Raw genomic sequence first — 12734 nt, 5'->3', positions numbered from 1 at the left:
TTTTTGTTTTTTTTTTTAGAGAGAGTAGAAGGGAGGAGAGGAGAGGGAGAGAAAAAAATTGATATGAGAGAGGCACATCAATTGGTTGCCTACCACACTCGCCCCAACCAGGGCTGGGGCTGGAACTCGAACTCAAATACGTGACCTTGACAAGGAATCGAACCCATGACCCTTCAGTACATAGGCTGACATTCTAACCACTGAGACACACTGGCCAGGGCTTGTTACTAATATTTTAAGATAAAATTATAAACAAACGCAGCATAATGTTCTGGAAAGACAGACTTTACTTTCTGTTTTCTTATTTTAGTACTTTATCAGGGCTAATTTACTATGAGTAGAAGAAGTGCGGAGGGAAGGTTTTCCACTTAAAAGGTGATGGTCAGAGCAGGCTTCATTGAGAGGCAGTGTTTGGCTAAAACTCCTCAGGAGGAAAGGGAGTGGGCTCTAAGGATCTAATCAATTAAAGGGAACAGATCAGTGAGAGTCAGCTTCCCCTCTGTAATTTTCACCTCCTATTATATATTTCAGAATAAGTTTGGAATTTTAGCACATGAACTTCTATTTATTATTATGGAATAATAGAAATGGAGACGACTTCCCATACTGCGTTTATTAACGAAAGCGGTTCCCGCTCACTAATAACATCCTCAACACCCTTGCATTTGAAAAACATGTCTCTGGAAAATTCCATATTCCAGCAAGGGTGTTGTACCTTCTGCGGGTAGCTCAGAAGTTGGTGATTAAAACAGGTAATTAGTACCCGCTTGTTAGAGAGCTGGGCTGTCATCTAGCGAAAGAGATGTAAGGGATCCTCGCCGAGCGCTCAGAGGCAGAATTGTAGGTTTGCTCTTCAGAATCAGATTGCTTTTTGCAGAAAGAGAAGGCAACAAACATCCAGCTGCTGTGATTTGGGGAAAAAAAATAATGTTTGTCTCTGATGTTGAGTTCCACAGTGCCGGCCGCTGGAGGTGCAGACGGCTCTGACGCCTGCGGGAGGGAAAGCCAGGAATAGCTTCACGGTTACCGCGTGTCTTGTGTTGCAGGCGCACAAAAAGTCCCTTTGGACAGTGGAACCCAGTGAAGGCACCGTCCCCCCCGAAGATGACATCCAACTGACGGTGACCGCCAACCTGAATGACATACTGATGTTCAAAGACACGGTCCTTTTGGATATTATAAACAGCAACACCTACCGGATTTCTGTCCAGGCCGAAGGGATTGGTTCCACCATTGTTTCGGATAAGCCCTTTGCTCCAGAACTCAACTTGGGGGCACATTTTAGGTAGGGAAATCTCCTGGGTGAATTTTCACAGGTATCGCCCATGTTGCACAAGCCGAGCATCACCTCTATTTTAAAAAATGGCTTTTCAGTAAATTGCACTCACCGCAGTCCTTCCACTTTCCTATCTTCACTGTCCCCCTCCAGATGGGTGCGTCCGCCATCAGAAGACACCCCCCTAGTCACAGCTCGGTTGCATTCTCAAGCTGAGTCTGTCCATGCTAGAGAAGAGATGGCCCATAGGAAGGGCATCATTCTCTCACACTGACAGTGCCTTCTCGGTGACTAGTTTAGAATCTCCACCACGATTTCCCCTCTTTTATTCCAATACGCTCTTATTCCCTCTCCATGTAGGTCCAAAATACAGCCGCAGCTTAGTGGTAACCTAAGTAGCGTATAACTAGGAAGGTAAAAATTCACTGTAAATGTTTCTTATCAGGAATGGCAAAGCAGTAACTTTTTTGGTATGTTGTCTCCTGCTTGCCTCCCTACTGTAGCACCAACAATCAAGAGGGCCGTAATTGGCTCTACCTGATCATTTTGGAAAAAAAACAAAACAAAAAAACTAGAACATCTAAACATTTAAATAAAAGGTGGTAGACTATAGACCCCTCTGAGCAGAATGATCTACATGTGGCTCTAAAAATGTATGAAGTCTGAATGCCGACGGGAGGATATGTGTGGGGATTCATGCATGGCTCCCCAGCTGCGGGGGCCAGAGGAATGTGTACCTGTCCATTGTGATATTGTGAACAGACCTCAAGTCCAACAGGCCCCGCAACCAAGATGAACACATGTGCCTAGAGAAGATGAGCCTGAAAAAAAAAAGTCAGGAGCCCTCCCCACAAACCCATTCACACCCCCTTTTCCTCTGTTCTGTCTACAAACCATGACCTGATTGAAAATAGCATGAGCCACTAGGAATGATGCCTTCCGGGAAGCATCCATGAGTTTTGTGTTCCCTTGATAGAGAAATGCTCCTCTCTGCCTGCCTGTTGACCATGAGCTAGAGCATGCTTCTATTTCCAAGTTTCTCTAAGTATACGCAAACATAATTATAGAAGCAGTATGCTGCGAACCAAACTTGATTACATGATGTTCTCTGTAATCTGCAAACAGGGTCAAATAGCCCCAAAGGATATTCTGTCACTTGCCTGGAATTGGGAGGTTTAGCCTATAGTTTTCTATGAATAAAGAGGCAAATTGTGGCTTTTTAGCTGTCAATTTCCCCTCTGCCTAAACCCTACCATTCTTTTTGACATGAAATCTTGATGCCACTTATCTCCAAAAGAATTGTCAAAAGCAGAGGACACAGAGGGTGGTAGATGGCAAAGAGAGGATAAAAGGTGATGGAAAAGTTAAATTACATTTTTTAAAAAGGGAAAAAAAGAAGAGGTGGGCTGTTTCTGTAAATAAAGGTTTTTTCAAATCTATTTTTACTGATTTCAGAGAGGAAGGAAGAGGGAGAGAGAGAGATAGAAACATCAATGATGAGAGAAAATCATTGATTGGCTGCCTTCTGCATGCCCCACACTGGGGAATCAAGCCCACAACTCAGGCATATGCCCTGACCGGGAATCAAACCGTGACCTCCTGGTTCTTAGGTTGACACTCAACCACTTAGCCACACCGGCCAGGCTGTAAATAAGGTTTTATTGGAATACAGCCATGCCCATTTGTGTACACATATTTTCCATGTCTGCTTTCACACTACAGTGGACAATTGAGTAGCTATAACAGTGACCATGTGGCCCCAAAATCCAAAATATTTATTATTCAGCCCTTAACAGAAAAGTTTGCCAATTTGGGAACATGTAGGTCTAAGAAAACCCCATATGCTATCTCTTTTAATTGCATGTTTTAGGGCAACTTCCTGACATTTTCAGAGCTCCCATTTCTTCATTTAGATAATGAGCAAATATACTTGGTATTACTGGGTTGCTGTGATGATTGAAAGATGTACTATGAATAAGTTGGTCCTTTCTTTTGAAGTACCCTTCAAACTGAGCCCATCACAAGACATTTCCCTCAGTCCGTAGGAATTTACTCCACACAATTTGAAATACACTTCTCCCCCAATAGGCATTTTGCTTTTCCTTTCCTAAAATACTCCTCAGAGCCATTTGTCATAAATTAGAGCAGTTTTCATGTGAACTGCGTCCGTGTATTCTGCGGCACGCTTGACCTGCTGGGAAAGGCAGAGGGTGGGTGGGCCCACTTTTCCACGACCCCTTCCCTGGTGATGACAACTCAAGGGCCACACCCAGGCCCCTGACTTGAGTTTATGGAGGCCATGAGTAGCTGCTACTTTGTCCCGTTACCGGGGTAGCTCCTAGTACAGTGATGGCGAACCTTTTGAGCTCGGCATGTCAGCATTTTGAAAAACCCTAACTTAACTCTGGCGCTGTGTCACATATAGAAATTTTTTGATACTTGCAAGTCTTAGTAAAACAAAGACTTATATTTTTGATATTTATTTTATATATTTAAATGCCATTTAACAAAGAAAAATCAACCAAAAAAATGAGTGTCATAGGTTCGCCATCACTGTCCTAGTACTACCATGATGCAGCCTTCCTATATTTAAAAAATTGTCTATTTATTGCTCACTTTAAAAAAAAGAGCAAATAGTGAAAGTTCTCATCACAAGAAAAAGAATCTGTAACTATGTATGGTAATGGATATTAACTAGACTTGTGGTGATTATTTCACAATATTTAAGAATATCAAATAATTAAAAAAAATACTTCCAGAGGAGTCAGTCCCAAAGATGTAGAGCTGAACATCCATCCCAAAGTTGAGTCCTCTCCATACCCACCTCCTCTTTTCCAGCCTGGACACCTGTTACTACCACTTCAAGTTGACCAACAAGGGACGTAGGGTCCAACAGTTGTTCTGGATGAATGAGAAGTTCCAACCCAAGAACAAGAAAGGTGCGCCTAAGAGGAGACTCGCTAAGCGCCCCCGCGCCCAGGCAGCCCGGCGTCCCCAGAGCCCCGTGTTTCAGCTTCAACCCTTCAGGATGGAGTTGTATCCAGACCAGACGGTCGACGTGATACTTGACGGCTATTCGGCTACTCCCAGGGTACGTAGACAGCATGTTTAGAACCTGCCTTTCTCCTAAATAAATCTTTGCTCTATTTCTTAGGCGAGTTCCTTGACATTTATCTGAAGAAAGGATGTGGTTTCTTAAGGATCGCACACGGCCCCGAGTTACCATGGCAGCACCCATCGCTGTGACGGTTCAGCTCTGCTCAGTTTTATGTTTGCTTCTGCAGCTGCCATGAACCCACCCTTAAAACACTAATTAAAGCAGCTTCTCATCCCCGGGGTCAGCAGCGACCAGCCAGCAAGTCTCCGGGAGAGGGAGAGCCAGCATTCAGCCCAAGCCAAGCCTCCCGGGAACACTTAGCCGTGTTCATAGGTATCCCAAAGGGTGTGTCTGTGGGCACTCTGGGCTAACAATTCTCTCCAGGTATTGGGACACCCCAGGCTTCTCTCCTCTCAGTCTGACATAACAGCAACACATTGATAATCATCATCTTTTTATGGGTCAATGAAAGAGCTGGGTGTATCTTCAGCAGCTCTGATGTTCTTATTTACATCACCGCACGCTGCTTAAACATTTATGCAGATCCAAACCACGTCTCTGTTCCTACTCCCTCACGGAGACTGGAAACCACCAGAAACCTAAAAAACAAAACAAAAAACCCTTTGTAATTGCTCGTGAGCCTCCCCTACCTCACAAATGCAGACGTTGTGAATGAGGACCGATGGTTGCTTGAGCTCCGCCTGGTGTCACCAAATTAGGAGTGATGCTGAACTTTTTCCTCAGGAATTGGGAAACAATAAGAAATTCGCCTTCCAGCAGACAGGGTAGCAAAGCTTGTCCATTGCTTCCCTGTGGAGTGAGTGTATAAGGTGGTCTTTGTCTCTGCTCTTCAGGGGTTCAGCCAACTTCTACTGAGTGTGCACCGTGAGGCAAACTGCGCTAGGCACCAAGGACGCAAAGGTGACTAGAACGCAGGCCTCCTTTCAAGACCCCGACAGGAGCACATTCACAATGTCATGATTGGGAGCTGGCCGTAGTTTCAAAGGCCTTCAGCCTGAGCTGCGAGGGTTCAAAATCCATTCACATCTGAAACCCGAGCACGCTTCAATGCAAGCTGTTCATGATATAAATTCACTTTGGGTTCTTTGTACTTCATACAAATCTGGACCTCGGGGCTGGGGGGGTAGGGGAGTAAAGAAATACTAGTTTCTATAGCACGATTTTTGAAATATCCAAGTAGGAAATGGCAAAATGTTCCAGCCACAGCTTCTGACTAGCTTGATAAGAAATAGAACTACCATTGAACTCTAAGCCTATAGGATTTTTTAAAAATATATTTTATTGATTTTTTTTTACAGAGAGGAAGGGAGAGGATAGAGAGTTAGAAACATCGATGAGAGAGAAACATCGATCAGCTGCCTCCTGCACACCTCCTACTGGGGAGGTGCCCACAACCAACGGACATGCCCTTGGCCAGAATCGAATCTGGGACCTTTCAGTCCACGGGCTGACACTCTATCCACTGAGCCAAACCAGTTAGGGCAAAGCCCATAGGATTTTATCTGCCCTGCCCATACTGGTTGGCATGTCCAATCCCTGATAGTCCATGCATAATGCACCTTCCATACAGGTATTCGTTGAACTGAATGTAAATTGATTTGTGTCCTCGAGAGCAGTCCGAAATGGGCGCAGGCTCCGTCCAGGACATATGTAACCCATCAGACATTTAAGTGTGAGACAGAGAGCGACACCTGAAGTGCACGGTTCAGAGACACGTGTTCTTCCCTGGTGTCCGCAGCGGGTGGTTGAGCGTCAGTTTGCTGATTGTGTGGAATTAAGTTTTCTGAGCTATGGATGTTCTCACAGGGCCGGCCTTTCTCACCTGCAGATGGTCAAGGAGAAGCTGGTGTGCCACGCCATCATCGGGGCCCAGCGGGAGCGGAGCCTGGTGATGACTGTGGATGTCATGTGTGAGTTCATAGCGCCGCTCATCCAGCTCTCCACCAAGAAGCTCGTGTACCGACTGGAGAAGGTCAGTGGGCTGTGCTGGGGAGGGTTGGGCGCTCCAATTGAGGGTCAGCAAGTTCACATGTTCACTGGAGAAGCTAAGTTAACAGGAAGCCTGGTGTACCCACATCCACCGATGTTTCCTAAGCTTCAGAGGCCCATACACCTTCCTCTAAAAATTCTGAATCTAAACCTAATTCCTCCGAAATGTAAATTGCGACAGAAATTCTTCCATCGTTCCTGATGTACAAGTCCAAAGTGAAGGGGTGTTTATTCCGGTGCACTGAAAATGCACTGTGGCCGATCATTTTACTCTAATTAGAAAAAGTAAACACAGTATAGAAAGGATTGGACTGGAATTATTGATAATCATAATCATCAGACAGAATAGCTACACCTTGTTGATTGGTTTGTACTGGGCACCGAGCTATATTCATTACATACATTTGCCCAGTTGTCCCTCACAGCGGTCCGTGCTGTGGGTTCTGTTATCATTCCCATGACACACATGAGGAGACCGAGATACAAGTTATTATGCGGTTCACCCAGCACTGAGAATAACCCACTTAAACTGTGACTCACATGTTTAAGTATATGGCTCTAAATGCCCATGACTTATATGGCCATCAAGGGCGAGCAATAAATGGGGATTAGTGGGGTAAGGGAGTGTTGGGGATGACTGCTGCTCAGGGCAGGGGGCAGGACAGTGAGGAGGTGAGGGAGGCATCATGGACTGGAATTATTGATAATCATAATCATCAGAAAGAATAGCTACACCTTGTTGATTGGTTTGTGCTGGGCACTGAGCTATATTCATTACATACATTTTCCCAGTTGCCCCTCAGGCAGTAGAATTGACCTCCTCTTCAGCAGACTTCCATCACAGGATTTTTTAACATTCAGAGCAGGTATGTGTGGAAAGTCTCTTCTGAGCCGGAGAGTGAGTTAATGCTGACGACCTGGTGAACCAGGGTGACACAATCAAAGCTAAGAGACTGGTGGAGGTTACAACTGTAACCCAATTATTAACACTTAGTCATTTAAATTACAATTCTAAGCAGTGCTGTGAAGAAGAGGTGTAAGTTGCTATGAAAGCACCTATTAGGAGTGTGACTTTATTTGTACCTGTGGTGACAGGTGGCTTCCTTGAGCAAGTGCCTCGGGTTGAGACTTGAAGAGAAATTGAAGTTAATCTGGTGACAAGAGATGGGGAGAGAAATTAGGCAGAAGGAACAGCACACAGGAAGGGCCCGAGTCAGAGAAGAGCTTGGTGAGCATGAAGAACTGAAAGGCCGCCTTAGACAGAGAACATGCCAAGAGGGACAGGAGGTCCATCAAGAAAAGTGAGCAAGGGCCCATGAGTGTGGCCTGACTGGGAGGCGTGTTCTTGGAGGCCATTGGCGGGCTTCAGGGAGGGGAGTGACATGGTCAGATTTATTCATTGAAACAGTCACACTGGCTGCTGAGTGGAATATTTATTAAGTCCTACTATGTGCCAAGCACTGAGTCAGCTGCTAGGGGTACAACAGTGAGGCTAGTCCATCCCCGATGAACTACACAGCCAACTGGGAAGATCAAGCATTAGGTACATTGTCCCACAGTGTGATCTCTGCTGTCGCATGAAAGGACTGGGTGTGGCAGTGCTTAATCAGTGAGGGAGGGGATCAACCAGGGTCCCTTTCATTCCCTGGAGGCCTGCAGGAGAATGGGCAAGACCACTGATTCTGGGAGTGGGCTCCATCATATTTTGTTTGTATTCAATAAATATCTATTGAGCACCCACCAAGGGCATGGCACTCCGCTGGAGATGAATAAAGGGCGTATGATTGAGGAAGGGAGGGGAGATGTATAAGTTCAAATCAACAAATAATTTTTGGGCATTTACAGTGTATGAGGCAGCAAAGACACAGCAAAATCCCGGGCTTAACAGACTACTGGGGAGAGTAGACACTGAGGAAGTAGAGTAAGGGTTTCCGTTACAGGATGCTACGCTAACTGTGATGAGCTCCGTGAGACATATAAAAAGAAAATACTACAAGAGTTTCTGCTGCAGTTATTGAGCTTTCATTGCTCTGTTTTAAATTCTTCCTTTTATAACTAATCAGGAAAGATATTTGTTGGTGGCATTTGCACCAAATTTGGTGGCATCCTATTTTCTCTGAATGTAGCTATTGAGTGAAAATTCAGTGACTATTTACTGAATAGCTATTCTGCATAAGACGTAATATATGTTAGACATGCACTTTGTTTCTTATTCTATTTTTTCTAAGCCCATAAACACTCATAAAAATGTGTGGATCATGTTCCTTTTCTCCTCTTTATATCCTGAAGCCTTGGTGTGTGTTTTTTAAAAGCGTATTCTTGTTTAAGTGTCTATTATTTGACGTTATCACTCAAATAAAATAGCAAATACTTTAAATATGGCAGTGACTTATTGAATTACAAAAAGGATTCGAGTCACAGCTCCCTGTTTGATTTTACCCTTCTCTCCTTCCACCCAAATATCACAAGTTTGAAATCTGTCCAACTACTGTTATTCTTCATTGTTCATTTCCTGCTCACATTTAATCCACACCAGGGACAATGAAGAATTGCAACTTCATTACCCAGCGTGTGCAAGAGACCTGCTAGGGCTCAGTATTCAGATGTACTTATGTAACACCCAATTATCTAGTCTGTCTCCTATTTTCAGCTCAAGGCAGCATATCTGACTTAGTACATTAGACTATAATGACGCCCACACTGCCAATGGGGAGAATTTTTCTAGGACCGTTTCCTCAGATATGATCTACTTTCTAACCATTGTACCATTCATAAGCCGCAGAGATGAAACCACATCTTTGTGGAATTGAAAAAGGTCCATCGAAACCAGCAGCCAGTTTGCTCCACGGAGTCCAGCGGCAAATCCTGTCTCCTGCTATCTGGGGAGACAGACAACCCAGAGAGAAAGGGGTCATTTCAAAATAGAACAGGTTCTCTGTGCATCGGCTCCTTCTCGTCACTAACCTCTAAATGGCCTCTTGCCGAAACCAAACAAGTGTGGCTTCTTCGCTTCAAAGCTACCTGCAGTGACACAGCAGCCTGGGGGAAGGTCACTGGGTAGACAGTTCCCCATGCAGCCTTTGATGACCCTAAAGTGCTGCTTTATCCCTCCCCCAAACTGGAGAATTTGATCTGCAAATGCAGGATGAGTCCAGCACCTGTATTAGCATGTTAGAGGGAGGGAAACCACGGTTGACATCTCATGGTAAGTGCCAGACCAAACCCCCGCACAGAGGCTAGGGGATCACAACTGAGGTAGGAGACTTGAGCCAGTTGTCTGGACTGAATGGCTGTGTCTCCCCAAATTTATAGTCTGAAGCCCTAATCCACAATGTGATGGTGTTGGAGGTGGAGCCTTTGGGAGGTGATTAGGTCATGAAGGTGGGGCCTTTATGAATGGAATTAGCGCCCTTATAAGAAGAGACACGAGAGATCATCTCTCTGTCAAGCATGTAAGGACACAGTGAGAAGACGGCCGTCTACAAGCCAGGAAGCAGGCTCTCCCCAGACACCAGATCTGCTGGCACCTTGATTTTGGACTTCCCAGTCCTCAGACTGAGAGACATAAATGCCTGCTGCTTAAGCCACCCCGTCTATCTTTGTTATAGCACCTGAACTAAGGCACAATGGATGCTGATCACACGAGCTCGCCCAGAGCCAGGAGGTGGGGGGTCCAAGAACCACAGTGGGAGGAAGACTATGCTGGTCAGAGAGGCAGACACGGGGTCAGATGAAAATGTGGAGTCCGGAAGATTTAACTGAAATCAGAACAAGGAGTAAAAGCAAATCAACCAAAGAACAGATGTGCATATGTGCATAGACCATGGACATAGACAGTAGTGGAGCGAAGGCGGGAGGGGTATGAAAGTAGTGGGGGCTGGATGGAGGGGGCAAAGGGGAAGAGGAAAGGAGGGGCATCTGTAATACCGTCAACAATAAATTAAAAAAAAAAAAACCTGAGAAAAACAGGCTAGAGATATTAGAAGAGCCAGGGACAGCGGTTCTCAACCTGTGGGTCGTGACCATTGGAAAACACATATAGCATATCAGATATTTACATTACGACTCATAACAGTAGCAAAATGACAGTTATGAAGTAGCAACGAAAATAATTTTATGGTTGGGGGTCACCACAACATGAGGAACTATATTAAAGGGTCACGGCATTAGGAAGGTTGAGAACCACTGGATTAGGAGGAGGTTCTGTTTGGAGGTCACGGATTGAGGCTTCAGGTTACCTTCTGCTGGTATCAAAGGACCCGCTTTCCAGAGTATGCAAGAAATAATGTGACCCCAACATCAGAAGGAGAAAAATTCAGTCTGAACAGCAACATGCAGTTCAGGACCCATTCCCAGTATTTTCTCTGGTTGAAAAATTAAATTGGATGTTCAACAGAGTAATAAGATGTTTCTAAATCAGGGTTAGCAAGAAAAACATTAGAGAAACGTGTTCTAGCATTTGTCAATTTAATAAGATAAGTATATTCGCAATTGAGTGTTTCGAGCATGAAACAATACTGTATAGGGAATAAAAGTTGTATTCGTTATAGTGATACATGGGTTCTTGGACAAGATAGCACTAATTTCTTAGTGTTTGCTTCATGACATTGTGGAAGCTTCTATAGCAATAGTTCCATCCAGAGGTATGGCTTATATCAGCATTTTTTTTTTAACCAGGCAACAAGAGAATAAGAAATCTAATCTGGTTTCTAACTTACATAGTCCCACTTCTCAGTAGTCCACCATACATTCCAAATGATTTAGCTCAGTCTCTCCAAGAGAATGAAAGTATATGCGCATGTGTTTGTGTCTGTGTACGCTCAGATGTATATGAGACGTTTGCTGCTGTAGCCTTACTCTGTTTGTCATAACTTAGTTTGCTGCCTCTTTTTCCTTCTTTTGCAGAAACCACAGACTGTCTTGCAACCTGATTACCAGCCCTTGGTCATGAAGAACATTTCCATGCTGCCCGTGAATGTGTTGCTCTCAACAAGCAAACCCTTCTTCATCTGTGACACGGAGCAATCTCTGTTGCCCTTAATTCCAGAGGTAACTGATGGAGGATGGTCCTACCAAGCTCCGGGGGGGGGGGGGGGGAAGGGGGGGGGGGGGGGGTGAGAAAAGAGAGAATGACATCAGTACACTAACTAATTTCAGTCCAGAAAAATATGAAGAATCCAGAAAACAGTGAGGAAATAATACAGAGAATCTTAAATGAGACCTAGATAAATTCCACTGTCTATCAGTAGAACATCTATTATTAATGGTGTAAGAACTTCTGGTTCATTATGATGACCCTTTCATTATAATGAAGCTAATCTTTAGAAAACAATGGTTTCACACTAAGGATAGTAAAGATTTTTCAATTCCCTTCCCTCAAATCCCACCAAAACTCCATCCTCAAGGAAACCAGGAAATAGCCAAAACCCAATCTTTAAATCAGCCAGATACCGAGAAGACAGAGCCCGGCTAAGGCAGGAGGCTTGAGCTCACCAGGCCACCCGTCTGGGGAGGGATGCAGTGTTCTCTCCACATCCCTGGAAGATCATTCCCTATGATCCTTTGCTGGGCATGAGGACACCGGTGGGAATGGCTGGGTCATGGGGCAAGCACGATGGCAGAGCTGTAGGAAAGGATTAAAGAGAAACCAGACCCACACCATCAGCTAAAGGAATAGTGATTAAAGGAGGAAGGCAGGGCAGGCAACAATCGCAAGATCTCCAAACAGGGAGACTTGAGATTGCTCTGAGCCACACAGAGGGGAATGGAGGGTTGGGGGAGTGAGGAACAGAGCTGCTTGGTCAGAGGGTGTTGCAGATCGTACCTGACTTGTGGCTGTTAACTGCCCTGCTGCCCTCCCCTGCCCCTTCCCACCAATTCTTCAGTGAATCTCATTCCAGCATGAGCTGGGGGGAAAACCAGCTAAGATCCTTGAACAGAGAGATACAAGGAGAAAATGATCATAAGCAAGAGGCAGATGAAACTCTACTACAAGGAGACCTAGGTAAGGAAGAAGACCAAAAGTATAAACATGTAATTCTCTACAGCCTCAGAGAAATTACAGATGGCATGACCAGTCTTTAAAAACAGCTCAAGGATGAGACACAAGTGTTCAAAGAGATGCAGCGTGAACTCACAGAGCCAAGGAAGACAAGCGGATGAGAAAATGAAAATTCGGACATGAGCGGCGTTCTTATTCTGGGTGGTAGATCAGACACACTCCTGTCCCTCCCGAAATCTTAATAAGATAAAAGTAGAAATGTTCAAAATGAAAGAAGCCCAGAGCAATAAGATGAAGGGGGAAGAGGATGGTGTAACCAGATATTGAGAGATTTAAGCAAATTCTAGACG

General features: G+C 44.8%; 1 protein-coding gene across 1 annotated transcript in view; it reads left to right on the top strand.

Annotated features, from left to right (window-relative positions):
• Window positions 1–12734, top strand: part of HYDIN (HYDIN, axonemal central pair apparatus protein) — a 361269-nt gene that overhangs the window by 197172 nt on the left and 151363 nt on the right. Inside the window, exons 20-23 of the mRNA XM_015558788.1 lie at window positions 1047–1285; window positions 4115–4367; window positions 6223–6366; window positions 11289–11432. Of these exons, the coding sequence (XP_015414274.1) occupies window positions 1047–1285; window positions 4115–4367; window positions 6223–6366; window positions 11289–11432 (780 nt within the window). The remainder of the gene's footprint in view (window positions 1–1046; window positions 1286–4114; window positions 4368–6222; window positions 6367–11288; window positions 11433–12734) is intronic.

Source organism: Myotis davidii, unplaced genomic scaffold (assembly GCF_000327345.1).
Source record: "Myotis davidii unplaced genomic scaffold, ASM32734v1 scaffold453, whole genome shotgun sequence".
In the NCBI taxonomy this organism is placed as follows: domain Eukaryota; kingdom Metazoa; phylum Chordata; class Mammalia; order Chiroptera; family Vespertilionidae; genus Myotis; species Myotis davidii.
This window is presented reverse-complemented; position numbering and strand designations above follow the sequence as displayed.